This window comes from Hipposideros armiger, unplaced genomic scaffold (genome assembly GCF_001890085.2).
Source record: "Hipposideros armiger isolate ML-2016 unplaced genomic scaffold, ASM189008v1 scaffold_70, whole genome shotgun sequence".
NCBI lineage: Eukaryota > Metazoa > Chordata > Mammalia > Chiroptera > Hipposideridae > Hipposideros > Hipposideros armiger.
In genome coordinates this window covers 2,194,074-2,210,085 of record NW_017731420.1, presented here as the reverse complement: position 1 = coordinate 2,210,085, position 16,012 = coordinate 2,194,074, and the positions used below count along the sequence as shown (strand labels likewise).

The window sequence follows — 16,012 nt, the reverse complement described above, 5'->3', positions numbered from 1 at the left end:
ATTTGGCCTATACTAACTAAAATGCTATGGAATGAACAAAATACCTTTTTACAATAGTAAACAGTGCTTTTAAAAAAAAACACTAAATGTTGAGCAACAGAAGTTCTGGGTGATAATCGGATTGAAAATTACATTTGAACACTTCAACAGACTCTTCCAGTCTGATGGGAAAGGAGTTCATCAGTGTTTAAAAACTTGACATCTGCAACTGATTTCATTCCATCAGCCAAAGATGAATTTATGCTGCCACCATTACATTTTCAGAAGAGTTTAAATTACAAAACTTGAGAGAGCTTCAAAGAAATTCTTAATCTAACCATTTTGATCTTGATGGTCTTGTTAAAAACAATTTAGGAGGCTTAATAGAAGAGAAACTCTGTAACAAAATGGATAACAACTGTTATGAAATCACATTATTTAAATTTCTTTTCATAAATCAAATGTACCAACCTGGGGGTTCGAGCATTTTATCTCAAGTGACTCTAGGTCAACATGGAGACAGACAACAAATGAATGCCTCGTATCAGGTCCTGCAGTGAGTAGTTTTTGAGATGTAACAGCTAGAGTAGAGGTACAACCCATAGGTTCCACTAGGCAAAGTGTCACTTGTTTTCCAAAAAGGCTATATACACTGAAATGATGTAAGCTGATAGTCCAAGGAAAAGCATCACCTGTTAAAGGGGACAAAAGAGGTTAGGAAAGCACATATACAAACATTTAGTTGTCACTTAATTGTACTTGATAGTAACTTGTCTATTGTCTAAATTTGAAATATAAAATTTGTAATACTGTATCATTAAAAGTGAATACAGTATCCCAGGACTAACAAGCGAAACAGTTTGCATGCTACATAAAAGTTACCTTTTTAAATGGTATACGTTTATATTTATAATAACATATTATTATACCAATAAATTATGTACAATATAAAACATACAGAAATAGAAATGAGGGAAATGGGGTAAAACTATAAATAGAAGTTCAAACCTCTTCTTCCCTTACTCTAGGAGGTTGTGCTGTGCAACTGCTGGGGATGTGTGGGCTATGTCTTAGAGGCCACAGAGAATGCATGAAATTAGAAAAATATTGGGTTGTTGGAATATTTTATTTATGTCATGACGTATTTTTTCTATGTTTTTCATTGCAAAAATGCGTCATGACTTTTCGACAGCCCAATACAATAATTTTTGCATGGACTCAAGGTGATCACACACAGATTTGGCTGAAATGAAGGAAAAGAACAAACCATCTACTATGGTCTGACAGACCACCTGCACTAGAATCATCCAGTGCTTATTTAAAATACAGAATCCTGGTTTCTACTTTAGACCTATTTAAACAGAACCTCTGGTGATAAGACCCAAGATACATTTCAGTACCTTCCCTTGGTGATTCCCATACATAATATGTTATTTTTAAATAAAATGTATGTGAAAAAATGTAAGCATTCATAAACCTCAGGTATTAAGTGCAAAATGTTCTTTCCTTTTTTATACTATTTATTTTTATTAACTTATCAGAAATTAATTCATTATTATAAACTTATGAGATAAAGTCATCTTTTTTTTTTTGTGGCTATAGAAAAGTTGCTTTGGGAAATGATTTTTAAAAGTGTACTCACAATCCTCTCCATTGATGTGCAAATAGCAACCAGGCTCAACTACAACAGGAGGGCACACACAACCCACAAAAGGGACACACCTGGAGCACCTGGCTGAGGTGACCAGGGAGACTGCACCATTGGGCCCCACAGCAAACATATGAAATAAGGCCACTCTACTAAGATGGGGAGACATAGCAGTCCTACTAAATACAAAGAAACAAATGCAGGAAGACAGCCAAAAATGCAGAGATAAAGAATAATGTCCCAAATGAAAGTACAGAAAAAACTCCAGAAAAAGAACTAAACAAAATGCAGACAACCAATCTACTAGATGCAGAGTTCAAAACACTGGTTATAAGGATGCTCAGTGATCTCAGGAAGAAATTCAACAAACAGGAAACATAAAAAAGAACCAGTCACAAATGAAGAATATAGTAACTAAAATTAAGAATACATTAGAGGGAATCAAAAATAGATTAATCAAAAATTGAATCAGCAATTTGGAAGTAGCAGAGAACACCTAATCAGCACATCAGAAAGAAAAAAAAATCCCCCCCCAAAAAAAAAACTGAGGATAGTTTAAGGGGTCTCTGGAACAACACCAAGCTTAACAACATTTGCATCACAGGGGTATACCAGAAGGAGAAGAGAGAGAGCAAGGAACTAAAAGAAAACCTATTTGCAGAAATAACAGTGAAAAACTTCCATAACCTGGCAACGGAAATAGACATACAAGTCCAGGAAAAGCAGAGAGTCCCAAACAAGATGAACCCAAAGAGGCCCACACCAAGACACATCATAATTAATATGCCAAAGGTTAAAGACAAAGAAAGAATCTTAAAAAGAGCAAGGGAAAAGCAGTTACTTACCTACAAGGGAGCTTCCATAGACTATCAGCTGATTTCCCAACAGAAACTTTGTAGGCCAGAAGGGATTGCCATGAAATATTCAAAGTAATGAAAAGCAAGGACGTACTAGCAAGACTAGTCTACCCAGCAGGACTATCATTTAAAATTGAAGGAAAGATACAGAACTTCCCAGACAAGGAAAAGTTAAAGGTGTTCATCACCACCAAACCAGTATTACAAGAAATGTTAAAGAGACTTTTTAGAGGAGGAGGAGAAAAAGATTAAAAATATGACTAACTAAATGGCAATAACTACATATCTATCAACAATTACTTTAAATGTAAATGGATTAAATGCTCCAATCAAAAGTCATGGAGTAGCTGACAAGATAAGAAAACAAAAACCTTAGGTATGCTGCTTATAAGAGACTCATTTCAGATCAAAAGACATATGCAGGCTGAATGTAAAGGAATGGAAAAGATATTTCATGAAAATTGAAACGAAAAAACGAAGCTGGGTTAGCAAGAATAAAACCAGACAAAATAGACTTTAATACAAAGCCTGTAACAAGAGACAAAGAAGGATCCAGTAATCTCACTTCTGAGTATTCATCCTAAGAAACCCAAAACACAGCTTTGAAGGGACATGTGCATCCATTTGTTCACTGCAGCATTATTTACAATGGCCAAGATATGGAGGCAATCTGTGTGTCCATTGATGAATGAATGGATAAAAAAGAAGTGGTACATCTATATAATAGGATACTACTAAGCCATTAAAAAGAATGAAATCTTGCTATCTGCAACAACCTGGATGGACCTAAGGATATTGTGCTGAGTGGAATAAGTCAGAGAAAAGCAAATGTCATATGACTTCACTTATATGTGGAATCTAGAGAGCAAAATATTGGGTTGTCAGAAAAGTCATGACATATTTTTTTGTTTTTCATTGCAAAAATGCGTCATGACTTTTCCGACAACCCAATAAATGATCAAAACAGAAACAAACTGAGCTTCAGGGAAAATGGTGGCTGTGAGGAGGGCTCCCTGAGTTCTCCCCTGGAAATCTCCGTAATTTGACCTGCTGTAACTCTTCAAACAAACCTCTACTCATCACACGGAGCAGCCAAGAGACTTGCACGCCGATTACTGGAAGGTGGGCAGACTGGGCGAGTGGGAGAAGAGGGAGGCGAGACGCGCGGAGGTGCAGCCCGCACCGGCAGCTGCTGAGACACGGGGCCTCACAGAGCAGATCAGAGAATGTTCCCCAGCTCGCTCCCTGTACCTCATGGACGCCGAGAGAGCAGCCCGAGCTGCTGGAGCATCGAAGGCAGAAGCCTCAGCTCAAATCGGCGGTGTGACTTCCTGTAGCGCCCTTCTTTGTCCTTTATTATGTTCTTCAATTTAAAGTCCATTTTGTCTGATATAAGTATAGCTACTCCAGCTTTTTTCTCATTTCCATTTGTATGAAATATTTTACCCCATCCCTTTACTTTCAGCCTGTTTGTGTCTTTTGATCTGACGTGAGTCTCTGGTATACAGCATATGCAAGGGTCTTGCTTTCTTATCCATTCAGCCACCCTATGTCTTTTATTGGGGCATTTAATCCATTTACATTTAACGTGATTATTGAGAGGTACATAGTTATTGCCATTATGTTATTTGTTTTTCTAGTCTTTATTAATTATATTGTTTTTCTCTTTCTTCTGCTTAGAAGCCCTTTTAACATTTCCTGCAATGCTGGGTTGGTGGTAATGAATTCCTTTAGCTTATTCTTTTCTAGGAAGCTCTTTATCTCTCCTTCAATTTTAAATGATAGCCTTGCTGGATAAAGCAATCTAGGTTGTAGGCCTTTGTTTTTTCATCGCTTTGAAGACCTCCTGCCACTCCCTTCTGGCCTGCAGAGTTTCTGTAGAAAAGTCAGCTGATTATCTTACCGGGGGATGCCCCTGTCAGTAACTTGCTGTCTGTCCCTTGCTACTTTTAGGATTCTGTCTTTGTCTTAACCCTTGCCATTTTCACTATAATGTGTGTTGGTGTGGGCCTGTTTGGGATCATCTTGGTTGGAACTCTCTCTTCCTGGGCTTGTATGTCGATTTCCTTTATCAGGTTAGGGAAGTTTTCAGAAATTATTACTTCAAATATGTTCTCTATCTCTTGCTCCCTCTCTTCTCTTTCTGGTATTCCTAAGATGTTGTTGTGCTTGATGTTGTCGCCCAGCTCACTTAAACTATTTTCAATGTTTTTTATTCTTTTTTTTGGAACCATCAAAGACCCAGAATAGCCACGGCAATCCTGAGAAATGGGAAAAAAGTCGGGGGTATCAAACTACCCAACATCAAATCATACTACAAGGCTACAGTAATCAAAACAGTATGGTACTGGCATAAAAACAGGCACATAGATCAATGGAACAGAATAGAGAGCCCAGACATAAATCCATTCATATACGGTCAGTTAGTCTATGACAAGGGAAGCAAGAAGTTACACTGGGGTAAAGATAGTCTATTTAATAAACGGTACTGGGAAAATTGGACTGACACATGCAAAAAAATGAAACTGGCCCTCCTTCTTATGCCATATATGAGAACAAATTCAAAATGTCTAAAGACTTAAATGTAAGACCTGAAACCATAAAACTCAGAAGAAAATATAGGGACTAAATTTGTAGACATTACCCTGAGCAATATTTTTACTGATATATTCCCTTGGGCAAGGGAAGTAAAAGAAAAAATAAACATATGGGAGTACACCAAACTTATAAGTTTTTCAAAGCAAAGGAAATCATCAATTAAAGAAAAAGGAAGCCTACTGAATGGGAGAAGATATTTGTCAACGAAATATGTGATAAGGGGTTAATATCCAAAATGTATAAAAACACTCATGTAACTCAACACCAAAAAAAACAAACAACCCAATTAAAAAATGGGCAGAGCATATGAAGAGACATTTCTCTAAAGAGGACATACAGATGGCCAACAGGCATACGAAAAAATATTCAACCTCACTAATCATTAGGGAAATGCAAATAAAAACCACAATGAGATACCACCTTACCCTGATCAGAATGGTTATCATCAATAAATCAACACACAACAAGTGCTGGGGAGGTTGTGGGGAAAAGGGAACCCTGGTGCACTGTTGGTCCACTATGGAAATCAGTATGGAGGTATCTCAAAAAACTGGAAATGGAACTACCTTATGACCCAGCAATTCCACTCTTGGGTATTTATCCAGAAAAACCCAAGACAGTAATTGAAAAAAATATATGCACCCCTATGTACATTGCAGTGATGTATACAATAGCCAAGACTTGGAAACAATCGAAATACCCATCGGTAGATGACTGTATTAAGAAAACTGTGGTACATTTACACAATGGAATTTACTCAGCTATAATGAAGAAGGAATTCATACCATTTGCAATGATATGGACAGACCTAGAGAACATTAAGCTAAGTGAAATAAGTCAGTCAGAGAAACACAAATACCATATGATCTCACTTATATGTGGAATCTAAAGAACTGAATAAACAAGTAATGTAAACAGATATAGTATCAGAGACACAGAGGAAAAACTGATGATTGCTAGATGGGATGGGTGGGAGGATGAGGGAGAAGAGGAAGGGACAAGACAACATAAATTGGTTACTACAATACTGCCTCAGGGATAGAAAACACAGTTTGGGGAAAATAATCAATAATGTTGTGGGGCCAGCCGAGTGGCGCGATGGTTAAGAACTGGCTTGGGACGCCAGAGGGCCCCGGTTCAGATCCCACATATGAGGGCCAGTGACACTGCCCTCCACAGCTAAGATGCTGAACAACAGCTCAACCTGGAGCTGGGCTGCTGTGAGTCGCCGGCGACGGCGTAGGCTGCAGCCCCTGTGGCAGTGGGTTGCCATGGGCTACCGTGTGTAGCCAGCAGCCAGCGTGAGCGGCCAGCAGCTGCCAGTGAGCGGCCGTCCAGAAGCTGGCGACTGATCTGCCTCACCCGGGAAGAGCGCAATGATGGTGCCAACTTGGGCCAGTGAAGCAACATCCTCCACAACTAGACTGAAGAACAAAACAACAACTTATCTGTTCCCCTTCCCCCAATTCCCCAATAAAAATCTTAAAAATAATAATAATGTTGTAAATATTTTTTAGGGGGCCAGATGGTCTCATGTGTTGTCAGGGAGACAACTTCATGATGGTGTAGAGGCCTGACCACTGCACTGTACATCTGAAGCTGCCATTGAATATTATATGTCAACTATAATTTAATATATATACTGTCACGGGATGTGGAGTATAGTGTGGGAATTGAGTCAATGGAATTGTAATAGATACGTATTATCAGGGGTGGCGGGGCAGTGGATGGGGGAAGGGAGGTTGTCACTTTGTGAGGGGTGAAAAGGATAACTATTGCATTGTTTTGTACACCTGAAACTAATACTAATAAAAAAATAAAAAATAAATAAAACAGAAACAAGCTCATTGATACAGAGATCATTTTGATGGTTGCCAGATAGGGTGTGGTTGGAGAGATAGGTGAAGGGGCAGGGGATTAAGGGGTACAAAGTGGTAGTTACAAAATACTCATGAGGATGTAAAGTATAGCACAGGGAATGTAGTGAATAATATTGTAATAACTAGGTATGGTGTCAGATGACTACTAGATTTATCGGTGGTGATCACTTCGTAAGTCATATAAATGTCTCATCAGTACGTGGTACACCTGAAACTTATATCATATTGTATGTCAACTGTAATTGAAAGATAAAAATTATTTAAAAATTAGAAAGTGCACTCAGAATATTAATAAATATTTATTAATGGGATTCCAATTTGTTGGAAAATATGTTCCTATAACTTGTATTTTTGAGCTTATAATTCTATTATTATTGTCAGTATACACTGTATAGCATAGACTTCTTTTTAAATAAGTAGCTCAATTATTGTAAAACAAAAGAAAATATTTACTGTCTAATTAGAGAGGTACTCACATCTCATGAAAGACAATTTAGAAAATATATATAGGAGAAAAATTAAAATCAGACATAATCCACTTTCCACCCTGTCACTCCCAATAATTAGCACTAACATTGTTATATTTCCTTGAAGTTATTTTCCCCCTATACTGTTGAACACTGAACATGCTAACACTGAATTACAATCAGGATCACATTGTATTTTTAGTTTCACCTTATTTTTCAGTGAAGAAAAGAAAAAGTGAATTACTAATGGATCATACCACAAATACATATATTAAAGAAATCTAAATATGCATTTGAATCATGAATGCTGATACTCAGTGGAAGGTACAAGGTAGTTTCTCCTAAGTTTGAACTTCAAAATGTATTGACCAAATATAGTTAATATAATTAATATAAAAAAACTTTGAAATTGAGACATAGGTAATAAACAAATCTAGCTACATAGTAGTCCACAACAACTTGACTAGAAACAATGAAGACTGCATAATAGTATGTGCCGGCACTGTGGCACTCTGTCTACCTTAAAACTTAAAATATTGGGCCGGCCAAGTGGAGTGTTGGTTAAGAGTTGGCTTGGGATACCAGCTCTGAGCAGCAGGGCCCTGGTTTGGATCCCACATGTGGGCCAGTGACGCTGCACCCTCTACAGCTAAGATGCTGAACAACAGCTCAACCTGGAGCTGGGCTGCCATGAGTCGCAGGCTACGGCGTGGGCTGCAGCCCCTGCTGCAGTGGGCTGCCATGAACTACCGTGAGTGTCTGGCAGCTAGAGTGAGCAGCCGGCAGCCAGCGTGAGCTGCCAACAGCCTGCTGTGAGCGGTCTTCCAGAGGCCGGCGACCGATCTGCCTCGCCGGGGAGGAGCGCAATGATTACTATACCAACATGGGCCAGTGAAGTGACGTCCTCCACAACTAGACTGAAGAACAAAAGGACAGCAACTTGTCTGTTTTCCTTCCCCGGTTCCCCAATGCTGTTTCCCTCCCCCAAGACACCAATAAAAAACCTTGGAAAAAAAAAAAAACTTAAAATATTTTGCCCAAGAATGACAAACTTGAAATCATCTGTAACTAATTCTAAAATTATTTTAAAACCTATACAAAGTTCCATGCAATTTACAAAATAAAAGACTTTGCCAAATTTGTCTTAAAATATTTGGGAATGATTTGAGGTTACATATTTTAAAACTGGAAGTGAGCTATATATAGTTTTTCAAATTTTATGTTATCCAAGAAATGCTAAATGGTGGTTATGCTGAAGAGACCACATTTAAACTCATTAGATTAAAAAAAATTCCCAATGATATTGGTACTGTCTCAGATATGTCTCTGCTTCTGCTTCTACTTTGAACTCAGACCAATAAACAGAAATTGGGTACATCATATTCTAAGTCTTTAAAAGAATTTTTAAAGGTAATACTCTATTTGTCCATTTATTTAGCATGGATACTATCTTTTTTAAAAAGCATGCCCTACCTATTGGGTTGTCAGAAAAGTCATGATGCATTTTTGCAACAAAAAACAGAAAAAAATACATCATGACTTTTCTGACAACCCAATAGAAAATGAAGTCTTTACATGTAATAACAAAAATTCACACAATTAAACAATATAAAAAATATTACCAAAAGAAAACAAATTTTTAACCATATAAGTATTCCTTTTAAGCACACAAACACAAACACACACACACACACACACACACACACACACAAAATGGAAACAAAATAAAAACACCTAATCTATTTATATCAGGCAATATAATGTTCTGGAGACTCCCAAAAAAATATGCTCAGACATCCATGACAGGCCAGAACCATCTACTAATCTGAAACCTTTAAGACTATTATTTTTCTTTTAATTGAAAAGTTCTAATACTACAACATGGATATTTTGTTTTAGAGAAACTATTTATTGCTAGCAGAGTTCAGAAATTTTCACAGAAATTATCTAAAGAGCAAGAAAAAAATACAGCAAGAAGACTGAGAATTCCATTTGTGTATGAATGTGTGAACCCTCTATATTAACAACAGAGAAAAGAAAACTGATAAATTAATTCTCAAGAAAATAACAAAACACTAATATGATTCAGATGAAATAATGTGAAAGAGATGATATGACAGAGATTTAATGAATCAAGAAAGAAAAATCACTGAGATTATGTGCTACATGTGTAAACAATGGGTGGGGGGAGGAGGGTGTTTCATTAGATAGCATTAATGTAGAACTGAGTGACCTTTAGAAAACTATATAGTGTGGATTTCCTTACACTGTATCACATGTTGCTCATTTTTAACAACACCAGAAGCAGAAGACAAATTACTGGTCAATACTGGAGATACTCTACTCAAATTTCTTTACTTTCATAACCTATCATTTAATATCTTTGGAAACTAATTACAAAGAGATGCTTTCATCTTCTCCCAAATTTTTTCCCCTTCAGTTCCACAATGCAGTATTACTCAGGCAGATTTTTATTTCAAATATGAAATAGTATAATCAGGAATACATTACTTCCTATTATGAGGGTTAACACTTTGTAGATAAACTGTATTTCACAACTATAAATGAGGCAAAATTGCTGAAAATGTTTTCCCAAAACACTTAGCACTTCATTGATTTAAAGACAGTTAAGATAAAGCCCTGACGAATTTCACTTTTTATATTATTTGGTTTTATTTTTAAAGAATTTTTTTGAAAAGTAGGAAGTTCCTGGTTCAAAACACTATTCCAAATCTAAATGGAGTTTGTATTACTGAGTCCCACTTCCTGAAAACTTTATACAGAAAGAAACTGGATGGAAGGAAACCTGAGTTCTGGGGATCATGTATATCCATAACTTAGAACAAATGTGGTTTCATGTTCTAAGATTCAGGTGAACCACTTCAAAGACATGCTAAAGCTGACAGGTGTTACTGGAAAATTAGGAATGAGCCATTAGAAATAGAGCAATTTTGGATACTGAAAATTCCTGTTGTTCTATAACACAAGATTCTATCATATTTCCAGTGTCATATGATAGTCTAGGTGAAACAGATACCAGGGCATATATGAAATGAACAAAGAAGCCACACATGTGATAATCTTATAGATTATAAACCATTGGTGAAAGGGTGATAGCTAAGGTATAGGTATAAGTGAGAATACACAGGGAAGCTACAAATATAAAGAACACCTATATTTAAGTAAAGGGAAGAGGAAAAGGAGCCCGTGAAGGACATTCAGAAGTGGCCATGACCCACAGAAAACAAACCAAAGACAGCGGTAATCCAGAAGACAGGAAGAAATTTCAAGAAGGAATCAACAAACAACGTGAAGAATTAAAAGGTTTCCATTGGATTTGGCAACTAAGAGACTTGTTTTGTTAATTTTATGAGATGAATAGAAATTTTAGCGCTTTTATATGCCAATAAGGGGTTCAATAAGGTTATAATTAATGAAGCAAGTTCCTTATATGTGGAACATATAGTATGTACTCAATAAATATTTGCGAAGGAAAGAAAGGAGGAAGAGAGGGTGATGAATAAAAAAATGGGTGAAAATGGCTGGGCCTTACCCTGGCAGCAGAGTAAAGACTATTTCCAATGGGGTAGGTTTATTTGTACAACAAATATTTACTGAGTTAAAAACTATGCTAGATGTTATTCTAGGATTCAAGGACAGAGCAGTGAACAATATAAACTCGCTGTACTTATGGAGTTTGCATTCTATTGGGTTGTCAAGAAAGTCATGATGTATTATGTCTATGTTTTTCAAAGGTCATTTACTTATATAAAGAACAAAGATCAATCAATGATATATTGCCCGTTTTGTTCGATAACCTTTTGCCATCTTTCAGTGAGCTTCATAATTCCTCCTTCATACAAGGATCTGTCTTTATTTGAGAAAAACTGAACAAGGTGCTGATTTACAGCCTCATCTGAATTGAACATTATACCCCACAAGGAGTTTTAAAAAGAGCGAAACAAGTGGAAGTCTGACGGCGCAAAGTCAGGCGAGTATGGTGGGTGTGGCAATACATCCCATCCAAGCTCCAATAATTTTTGAAGGGTGATCAAACTTGTGTGAGGTCTCTCGTTGTCGGGACAGACACAACTCCTTTACAATTAATGAGCTCTGGATGTTTCTGGATGATGGATTCGTTCAAACTGTCCAATTGCCAACAGTACACATTTGAATTGATTGTTTGCTTCCTTGGTAGCAGCTCGAAAAACACAACACCTTTAAAATTCCACCACACTGAAGGGCCAGCTGAGCGGTTCAGCTGGTTAAGAGCTCACTCAAGAAACAGGGTCGCTGGTTCGATTTCCGACCTGAGCTGAGCTGCCAACAGCTGCCAACAAGTGGCAGGATGGCTCAGCTTTAAAAAAAAAAAACCCACCACACTGAGAGCATAACCTTCCTCTGATGAATGTCTGCTTTCAATGTCGCTTGAGGCGAATCATCATGTCGGGACCAAGACCGTTTGCACACCACATTGTTGACAACAATCCACTTCTCATCACCAGTTATCAGTCGCTTCAAAAAAGGATCGTCTTCCTCACATTTAATGAGCATATTGCAGATGTCCATACGTGCTGTGAAATGAACTTCTTTGAGTTTATGCGGAACCCAAATATTGAGCTTGCTATGTATCCCAGCTTCTTCAGGTGATCATGAATGCTTGAATGATGGATGTTCGATGTTTCTGCAATCTCTTGTGTCCTGTAACATGGGTTTGACTCCATCAATGCCTTCATTTTGTTGTCATCAACCTCGGTGGGCCTCCCTAACCGAGGAGCGTCTTCGAGATCGAAATCACCAGCACGGAATTTCTTGAACCACCATTTGGCACTGACATTCTTGTAGAGCATTGTCACAATAAACTACGCTTGATCCTAGCCAAAAGGCCGAGAAGCGATGTCACCGTAAACTTTATGCAACTTTTCACAAGCTTGACATGCATTCCTCCCTTTATGAAAGTAAAATAGTAAAATATGGCAAAAATGCAATTTTGTCTTCCATCTTCAACTTGTTGTAAAATCTCCAAAACTCAACCAAATTGCTCAACTTTTTTAGAATGAAGCTAGAACTGTCAGCTGTCAAATGACATGCAATAACATAGATGCAAATGACTTTAGTACTTCTAAAGATGAACTAGTGCCATCTGTCGCAAACATGCCTCATGACCTTTCCGACAACCCAATAGTTGTGGAAAGAAACTAATAATTAAATGATATATTGTATGTTGTTGGTGGTTACGTGCTCTAAGAACAATTAAGCGGGGTAATGGAACAAGAGATAGTGCTGCCATTTTTAGATAGAATAGTCCAGTAAAGCCTCTCTGATAAAATGACAGCCTGCATAAGGGTATTTGGAAGAAAAGTGTTCTAGAAGGGAAACAGTAAGTGCAAAGGTCCTGCAGTGGGAACGTGTTTGGATGGAAAATGCTTTCATTAAAGTAATAAGGAAGTTTATGTTGAGTAGGGAAACTAATCACATAACCTTAAAGAAAATAGTGGAAGTTTATAATAGCTATTATAAGGAGTAGAAAGCCATGAATGGAATTATAAAAGGCTTACAAAACTTATCAATGAGGGCGAGAAGTAATTTTTTAAAAAACATAGTCAGGAAATTCAGAAAAGAAGCTCAAATTTCAAATAGTTGGAATGATCCAAGGCTGCACTTCATTCCAAGAAATTGAGAATCCATGGGAGTATGTGACTCTACATTTTTCTTATTATACATAATGTACTGGACAGTGATTAAAACTCTAAATGCCCATGACACTAATAGTCTTCTTCTATATAAAGCAGTCATGGGTAATTTTTTTTAAGTCACAATGCATTGTGTTACCTGATTTTTAATGGGTCAAGCACTAAGGAGATACTGAAATGTAACCACTTCCAGGCTGCATATGAAGAGCACTAGTCACCGATGAGTGGCTTCACAAAAGACGAGGAATCAGATGAGATTTGCAGTTATGGCCAAGTAAGGAGATTAACAAATCCTCCTTCTAAAAATAAACTATAAAACTGGACATAACTGATTTAAAAAACAAAACAAAACATAATTCAGCACTGTGAAAATCAGAGGACGCCATAAAACAATCAGAAATGCATTTATGCTTTAAAAACTGTTGAACATTGGGTAGAAGAGTTAGAGTCTGTAATAGCCTTGCAAGAGGCCACACCTATCTCCCCCAAGCTTGCAGCAGGCCACAAAGACTAGAGGCCTGGCTGCCATGGTCAAAGAGGGGTCACCTGATTTGCTGTGGTGAAAACATCAGCAGTGCTGTTGGTGAAATTATGATCTCACTCATGGTTGAACAGGGAGGCCTAGAACTCTGCTAGCCTGAGACTGTACATGTGATTGGGGCAAGCATATTCCTGCTTGAGATAACATTATGCAGAGTGGACATGTGCAGGGTTCAGAGAAAAGCAAAAGGTGGCAAACATGAAAACGGCCAGAACACCGAACGTGTAACTGTACATACATACAGATCCACCAGCAGAGGACAAAAAACTTACTTGAAACAACCTCTGTTCAATTTTGGCTTATTGCTAAAATAAGAAAATATAGGGGTAATACCTAAGAAGCCAGGGTTAAAATAAAACCAAGAATAATAAGAACAAAACGAAACTGAGCAGAGACATCAGTGGTCACACAGCTGGGAAGAAACAGATTTAGCCCAAGAAGTTACTATACAAAGAAGCAAACAAATATAAGGAACAGCAAGCTAACCCCAGGAGTAAAAGAAGAATATATACACACACACCCCTAAAATGTTCAATATTTAAAAATTTTTAGACATAAAAACAGGCAAGTATGCCCTATTCCAGGAAAAAAAATACTTTGGTCAATAAAAACCTAGTACCCACAGATATTGGATGTAGCACAACAAAGGACAGCACTGCAGCTATTATAAATGTGTTCAGAGAACTAAAAAAAATTTTAATTAAAGTAAGATAACAATGAATCAACAAATAATCTCATAAGGAGAAAGAAAATTAAAAAGAATAATGTCAAAATTTAAAGTAGAAAAGTATAATTGAAATGAAAAATTTAGTAGAGAAGCTCAATAGAAGATTCATGATACCACAATAAAAGTAATAATGAATCTAAAGACAGATCAATAGAAATTATCCAACCTAAAAAAAAATAAATATATATTAAAGAAAAATTAACACAGTCTGAGAGACTTGAAGAACAACATTGAGTCTACTAATATAAATGTAATGGAAGTCACAGAAAAAGAGAAGAGGAAAAAGAGCAGAAAAATATTTGAAGAAATAATGGCTGGAAAATGCTCAAATTGGTGAATAATAATATATGCATCCAAACAGCTTAATCAAGCCCAAATAAGATAAATACTAAGACATAAATACCTAGATATATCACAGTTGAATTATTGAAAGCTAAAGAACAAGAGAAAATCTTGAAAGTAGCAAAAGAAGAATAACTCATCATATACAGTGAAAAACTAATACATTAAAAAGCTGACTTTTAAGTGAAATTATGGAATTCAGAAAGCAGTGGAAAATCACATTCAAATACATGAAAGGAAAAAATAAAGTGTCAACCAAAAGTCCTATATTCCACAAAAACTATATTCCAAATACTAAGGTGAAATAAAAACACTCTAAGATAAACAAGGGCTGAGAGAATTCATGGCAAGCAAAGCGGCCTTATGAGAAATACTAAGTCCTTCAGGTGGTAATTAAAACCCACAGAAAGAAATGAAGAGCACTGGATATGACAAAGATGTGGGTTAATATAAAAAACTATAAATGTGTTATTTCTCATTTCTTCTCTTAAGTACTTTAAAAGGTAGCTGATTATCTAGAGCAATAAATATAACACCATATTGTTGGGCTATGATACATGGAGATGATGTATATATGTGTGACTAGAACATGGTAGAGAATAAAACTATGTTAGTACAAATTTTCTATAATTTACCAGAACAAAGTCAGGATGATATATCTGAAGTAGAGGGTGATAAATTCAGACGCATAATATAATCCTGGAGCAACCATTTTAAAAACACATATTAGAAAAACCAATAGAGGAATTGAAATGGTACACTAATGCATACATTTTAAACAAAAGAGGTAGTAAAAGAGAAACAAAAAACAAGAGAGAAACACATGGCAAATAACCAATTTAGTTTCAATATGTCAATATTACATGAAATAGGTATGGTCTAAACATTTCATTTAAGAATAAGAGATTGTAAAACTCCATAAAAAAGTAAGATGTAACAAAATGCTCTCTAAATGAGTAAGACCTTCATTCAAAAACACAACTATGGGGCTGGCCGAGTGGCGCGAGGGTTGAGAACTGGCTTGGGAAGCCAGAGTGCCCGGGTTCGGATCCCACGTGTGAGGGCCAGTGACACTGCCCTCCACAGCTGAGATGCTGAGCAGCAGCTCGACCTGGAGCTGGGTTGCCGTGAGTCGCCGGCGACGGCGTAGGCTGCAGCCCCTGTGGCAGTGGGTTGCCATGGGCGACCGTGTGTAGCCAGCAGCCACAGTGAGCGGCCGTCCAGAAGCCGGCGACTGATCTGCCTCGCCCGGGAAGAGCGCAATGATGGTGCCAACTTGG

General features: G+C 37.1%; 1 protein-coding gene across 6 annotated transcripts in view; it reads right to left on the bottom strand.

The window, feature by feature from the left end:
- VPS13B (vacuolar protein sorting 13 homolog B) overlaps positions 1–16,012 on the bottom strand; it is an 810,211-nt gene that overhangs the window by 405,705 nt on the left and 388,494 nt on the right. For all 6 annotated transcript variants that reach the window (XM_019642540.1, XM_019642536.1, XM_019642534.1 and 3 more), the window contains exon 24: positions 451–671. In XM_019642540.1, the coding sequence (XP_019498085.1) occupies positions 451–671 (221 nt within the window). The remainder of the gene's footprint in view (positions 1–450; positions 672–16,012) is intronic.